We start from the raw sequence: 6139 nt of genomic DNA, 5'->3' as shown, positions 1-6139 counted from the left end.
TAAGAAGTACCTCGAAGTAGTCGGGTGTCATCCTGGAAATGGTCGTTGGTGAAACCTGGATAGAAAAATGTTCATTTAAAATGTAACACAGTAAGGACATTTGTCCCCCGATTTTTAACCTACGAACAGTTTCTCCAAGATATTTAAGGCCATGAAACACGGAGACTGTTTAACTAAGACTCGTCCTTGGATTTTTGTCACAAAGGATAATTACAGTGGCCAGTAGTTGAAGATGCTGAAATGACGGCTGATGACATAACAATGTTATTAAAGCCACTGATGTGATTAGTTAATTAGATTAGCAGGGGTCAGGCGAGGTCAGTGGGCAATAGCAGCATCATCACAGCAGCAGCACACAGTGGTGTGTGTTTGTGTGTTTATTTGTATGTACTAGTATTTCTTTGTTTTTAACTTCAGAAAGTGTACATTTTACTTTTTTTACTGATGCTGTGTCAGGTCAGATATAAAAGAAAAGAGCGCTGTGATGATGTAGCAGGGTGTGGTTACAGCACAACACAAATGCAAAGAATTCAAGCAAATGAGGGAACACGGAGTCAAAAACATTCCACCGGATTAGAGAGAGATCTTACTTCCTGTTGGGATCAGGTCCCTGTCTGGGATGAAGAGTTTGTACCCGTAATGCTTCTCCAGGACGTCAGGGAGAATCTCCAGGGCGAAGCGTTCCTCCTCACGAGTCTCCTGGTTCCACTGATCGGGGTCCACTTTGGTGTAGGACAGGTAAGCATCATAGTCCTTGTTATCTGTGAAGAAGAGTGTGTTGATTAACTTCTAAACCGCTCCGTAGCTTCATTTATAACAGCTGCTATTTGGCAGCCGCACAGACAGATAATAACAATAATAATAATAATAAAAAAAAGTTACATTAAAGCATTTTTGTTCCCTCAAAACCTCTGAATAACTCCATGAATGGGCTTCAGTGATCCCCCAACAACACTCAGCTCCAGGTAAATGGGCATGTTTTATGATTGTGAACATCATGTTTCCTGCTTTGATCAGCAAAACTAAGCCCCAGATGCTAACAATCCATTTCCATACTGGTGAACAGAGAGCTGTTCAACCCGGACAGGACGCCTCCGTTACACTGACCTCTGGGCCCAACAGCCCATCTGAGGGCTTTTCATTACTGCAGCGTCCCCGCTGACCAATCACATCACCTCCCAGTAACAGCTGAAAGAAACGGTGCTCAGCTCTGAAACAAATATTACGTCACGTCGCAAAAATCTGACTGAAAAAGAAGCCTGGGCATGGCAGCCACAGGCTACTGCAAGAAAAGGTTCATTTCCTGCAATCCAAACCCCATAGATCATAAATAAGGAAAGGACGGGGCTGTCTCACAGCAGACTGTGGTTCCACGGGGGAGAGAATCAGATAACAACAGGAGGCGCTCTGCTGGATTCTGATGGAATGAGGATTGTTAATATGTCTGTGGAGAATGTTGAAAATGATGGACAATGAACAAGGAGAAATTAAAAGATTTCAAAGACCAAAAAAAACAAAAAGTGGTGAAATTCTGCTGATCTATAGCAGACATTTATACTTAATGAGGTTCAGTTCAACAATATAGTTTCTATTTGGTGTCACTAAGGAAAAGAAGAAAAAGTTAAAAACCACCTTATCATGAATGTGAGATTTACTGCATTGTTTTAAAAGTGCAAGAGCTCTTCTGGGAATGGACACAGAAATTTTATCTAGTTTTAATGATTTGTTTGTTGACGAAAAAAAAGCCTCATGTGTCTCAGGAAAAGTGGGACAGACAGTGCTGCAGTGAGAGCACAGCCTGTGAAGTCGGTTCATCGCAGAGACATGAGCTGGAGGAGATGTTCTTGACTTCATTACCACATCCGATCCTGCACAGAAAAAGGAGACATGGCTCCACGTTCGACACGCAGCAGAGAAATGAAAACGATGAGGAGGTGAGGGTAGAAAAGATGAGGAAGAGGAGAAGCAAGCGGAAGAGAAATGGAGCAGCGTCACGTTTTTATTTGTTTTATCAGCTTCATGTTTTCCCTCCATCTTCTTCCTCTCCCTAAGCTCAGGGACTGTCAAGAAGATTCACTCACATCCCGCAGGATAATCGTTGCTTTTACATGACAGCATGTAATTAATCCAACATTTTTTTCAGCACGCAGTTCATTTTACAACATCAGCGACATGAAAAGATAATAAAAAAATGGAGTCACTCTGGGGGTAACTGACTTCCAGGCTTTGTATTCTACACTTTTTGGGCACACAAATGATTTTTTCCCCCCTTCTCTCACTTTGAAACATAAGCTGCGTGGGCAGATCAACTGCTATTCTAGTGGAGCTGAAGAGGAGCGGGGTGGCACAGGGGTAAATCTGGAACGTGGAAGGACTTCGCTGCATCCTGAGACGCCACTGCTAACGCTGCAACACGTCAACAGGAAGAAAAAAAAGCGCTGCATGTTAACTGTGAAAAAGTGTCCAGGAATTTGCTTAAGATAAAGAAGGAGCAGGCAGAGGAGGAGAAGCAGGAGCAGGAGGAGGAGGCAGGTTGTAATGTATGCACAGAGAGCCTGCAGTTAGATGGTGAACTCTTGATCTCGCAGCAGAAAAACGCCTGGAGAGATGGAGGCGTAATCTCCGCGCTCCGTAGTATTTTAGTAGATTGGAACCTAGCTAGCAGAGCTAACTGCTAACAAGCACCTTTGATTTATTCATTCATTTTAGAGGAGACCATTTCGCTGAAACGACATATTTCGCCGAGTGTCTGACAATCGAAGGGTAAACTCCTCTTGTCCAATCGTTTCAGCCGTGACGCTTGGCTTCACTTTTATTCCCATTCGTTACATTTGCATTTATTTAAGGTGGTTAAAACTAACGGAGTCCCCACTGTTATTAACCTTCAGAATAATGAACTAAATGTCAACAGATGGCCTTGTGGGTAAAGGTCTGCATGTATGATATACGAACTGTAAGTCAGTGAGAGATCTACACGGCTGTGAGGGCCCATGTGTGGAGACTAATATCAGGCCACGGTGTCCACGCTGGGACACGTGATTTTCCAGTTGCTTCATAGATATTCACAAAGATCAGCCACATTTTTTTTTCCAGCTGCTTGAACAAAAAACAGACATGAGAGTCTCCATGAAGAAGAAGATAAGATGAAAAAGGCCATGGACAATTATAGATCAAAAAGCGGTGCTGAGTCATCATCTATAATGATGTAGGTGTGCATGAAGGGAACATGTGATTCAACTGGAACTTTAGAGAAATGCGATTGGGTCTTGATGACATTTTCATAAGAACAATCTAGAATGTTAATAGGATCAATACCAGGCCTAGTTCTATACAAAGGGGGAAAAAAAGGGGCCCGCGCTCCACAGCTTGCAATTAGTGAAAATGCCTGGGTTAACATGAAAAAACAGAACACAGGGAGCAGCAAAAACTACCCAGATGTCAACTTGAGTCTGTCTTCACTCTTCTGAAGTACATCAGTTTTTTTGAATCACAAAGATTTAGGTTTTAAGTTACACTTTGAGTGAAATAGAAAACTATGGGGATGAGAATGCTGTGGAGGAGTGGTCAGTGCCCTTGCCTTACAGCCCACAGATCCCTGGTTGGAGCCCTAGTGACCATTTTGCAGTAGCTGGGTTGTAAAGTGTGTCATTTTTAAATAGTAACACTCCCTCTTTCCCACCTCGTGCCACGGGGTGTGAGCTCCTTGACAATCAGTGATGCTCACATCAGCGGACTGTCATCGCTGATGTGCGTAGTTTTACAACAGCAGCCTGATGAGGCTGCACCTCCTCTGTGAGCTCACGGTCACCCACGACAAGCCCATTATTGATCCTGTGATGACATTTTCCCTTCCATTTGCCGTGACAACCTGGTGCTCTTTAGCTAAGGTGCACGGATGACAAATAACTGGCGCTGTGTTTTCTCATTGTTTTCTCATTGTTGGGGGGGGCAGGGGAGCGAGTGAGTGGGCGGGTGGGTGTCAGAGTGGGCCGCATTGTTGGAGAGGTCTCAGTGAAGTGAGGGTGTTTCTTGGCAGCGTGTGCACAGTTCTGCTGCAGATGGAAATAGTACATCTCTGAGAAAGCCAGGCGCTGGCTCCAGGGTGTTATTGATGAAAAATGTGCATGCGTGTGCTTCTGTGTGTGTGTGTGTGGCTATAACTTAGATGCGGCCTCCTCTTTCTGTCAGTGATGTGGTTGCCATAGCGATGGTATCTGGGTAACCACGTCCTTCCTTCCACGGCAAATGTTTCCTCTCAAATCTTCATTCGACTTCTGCCCCTCCTTTTGCCTTAACACCTTTTTTTGCGCTTTTCATGTCGTACACACACCAGAGCTCACGGCACAGGTGTGAGCGCTCGTGGTGTCAGCGAAGCTCTCTAGTCGACCGCGGTGCGGGGGGAAGTGTCAGCGGTCTCCTGGGAGCGGTGCAGGCAGCCTTCTGTGTCTTATTGAACCTCGTCCACTTTACACTGAAGAACAAATTGAAAATCTGTCTCTCTCCTAAAACGGCGGCTCAGGCCACACAATTAAAGAAGACAATTGCTGTTTGGAGTTGAGTTTAGAGGCCAATCGCCGCTGCCTCAGCGCCGTCACATGTAGCCGGAAAAGCGAGGAGGTAATGAGTCCGACTGAAGTAAGTGACGTAGAAGAAGCCAGAGTTAGACAGTGGTTGGAGTGTGTGAGCAGAGCAGCAGAGAACTGAACACTGAACTTTTTCTTTTTTATCTTCCAGCACTCCTAAGTTTTTTTTCCCCAAACCCCAAACAGTCCCTCAGACTCTCAGAACAAATCTCACTCTCCCATAATTCATTGCAGAGATGCTGTTTGAGACACTCACTGCAGGAGGATCAAATTAAAACTCACTGCTTGTCTTTGTCTGATGAATTCTCAAGCCAGGGTTGATCCTGCAGGTCCAGTAGGAGGGTTCTTACACACTAATGTCTTTGTCTGGAGTCCGGGGGCGTCTGCCAGTGTGTCCTGGATTTTATTTCAGTCTTTCATTTTGCAGTTTACAAAGAGAGATGGGAACGGAAAAGAATTCCTTGAGCCCTGAGTCTTGTGTATTTATTTATTTATTTATCTCTAAAACACCTTTTATCTCTAAAAAGTCTTTTAAATTACAGGCTGATCATTTCAATCCTCTTCTCAAAGCAGATCCTGACTGTGTTTCATTGAACAGAATTTAACCTTATTTTAGGTGTAGGTTTTTAGGTTGTTTTCTAGGTGGGGTGTTGTTATTCATCACTATTTATCCTTAGGGTTAATTTGTAAGGTATAGATGAGAGTAGTTTTGTTTCTATTAACTTTGAGTGTGAAGGAAACTTTTAAAGAATCCAGACGTCATTCCTTAGAAGTTCCACATCGTGTGTGTGTGTGTGTGTGTGTGTGTGAGGGAGCAGCGTCCAGAGTTTTACCAGGCTGCCCCTGATTAGTTTCCACCTGGACGTAGACGTGACTAGACAGCAGAGATCTGTGGCTGGACGGCTGCTGTTCAAGAGACAGTTTAGAAACTCCGTCTTTTCATAGACTTTTTTGATGTAACAGTTCCAGTGGACTGAGGGAAATTCCCTGGAAATGAGGAACTACAGGAAGCGTTTTGTTTTTCTCTGGCAGCCGCAGCATCGTTTAAACTGATAAAACATATGGATATTTACATAAATGGACCACCAGGGGCATCATTCAGCTTTGAGTTATTGTTAAATAAAGTGTGGTGAAATTAAGAAATACTCCCAACAGGGTTAACGTCCCTCAGTCCAATGACAGAATGTTCTCCACCTTTTGAAAATTGCTGCACCAAAGAGCAGCGACACTGTGGGGTTTTTTTTTTTGCAACACTTAAAAAAATAAGATTCAGATTTTACCTCCGTCTAAGTCCTCGCTGCCAAAGTGGTTCCTGTAGAAGAGCATGAGTTCGATGCGATAGCATTTGTACAGCGTCACCAGACACAGCAACAGCATGAAGATGGCTCCCAGGCCTCCAGCCAGCTCCACCGTGTACATCAGCTCTGCTAAACATGGCACGAGACAGAGGGAGAGAGGGGGGGGGGGGGGGGGGGGGGGGGGTGAGTCCTCTGTACGTTATCTCAGTCACAGTGAAAAAAGGAGTTTTCACATTCTTTTGTTTTCATTCCAGAGGA

At 44.3% G+C, this 6139-nt stretch overlaps 1 protein-coding gene across 5 annotated transcripts in view; it reads right to left on the bottom strand.

Moving 5' to 3' along the window:
- Window positions 1-6139, bottom strand: part of LOC103389709 (interleukin-1 receptor accessory protein-like 1) — a 185846-nt gene that overhangs the window by 4677 nt on the left and 175030 nt on the right. For 4 of the 5 annotated variants that reach the window (XM_017038946.2, XM_008325248.3, XM_017038948.2 and 1 more), the window contains 3 exons: window positions 5864-6010; window positions 591-761; window positions 11-55 (listed from right to left, as the gene is read on the bottom strand). In XM_017038946.2, the coding sequence (XP_016894435.1) occupies window positions 11-55; window positions 591-761; window positions 5864-6010 (363 nt within the window). The remainder of the gene's footprint in view (window positions 1-10; window positions 56-590; window positions 762-5863; window positions 6011-6139) is intronic. The other variant, XM_025062795.1, reaches the window with a different exon arrangement.

Source organism: Cynoglossus semilaevis, chromosome 14, assembly GCF_000523025.1.
Source record: "Cynoglossus semilaevis isolate Cse_v1.0 chromosome 14, Cse_v1.0, whole genome shotgun sequence".
Lineage (NCBI taxonomy): Eukaryota > Metazoa > Chordata > Actinopteri > Pleuronectiformes > Cynoglossidae > Cynoglossus > Cynoglossus semilaevis.
This window is presented reverse-complemented; position numbering and strand designations above follow the sequence as displayed.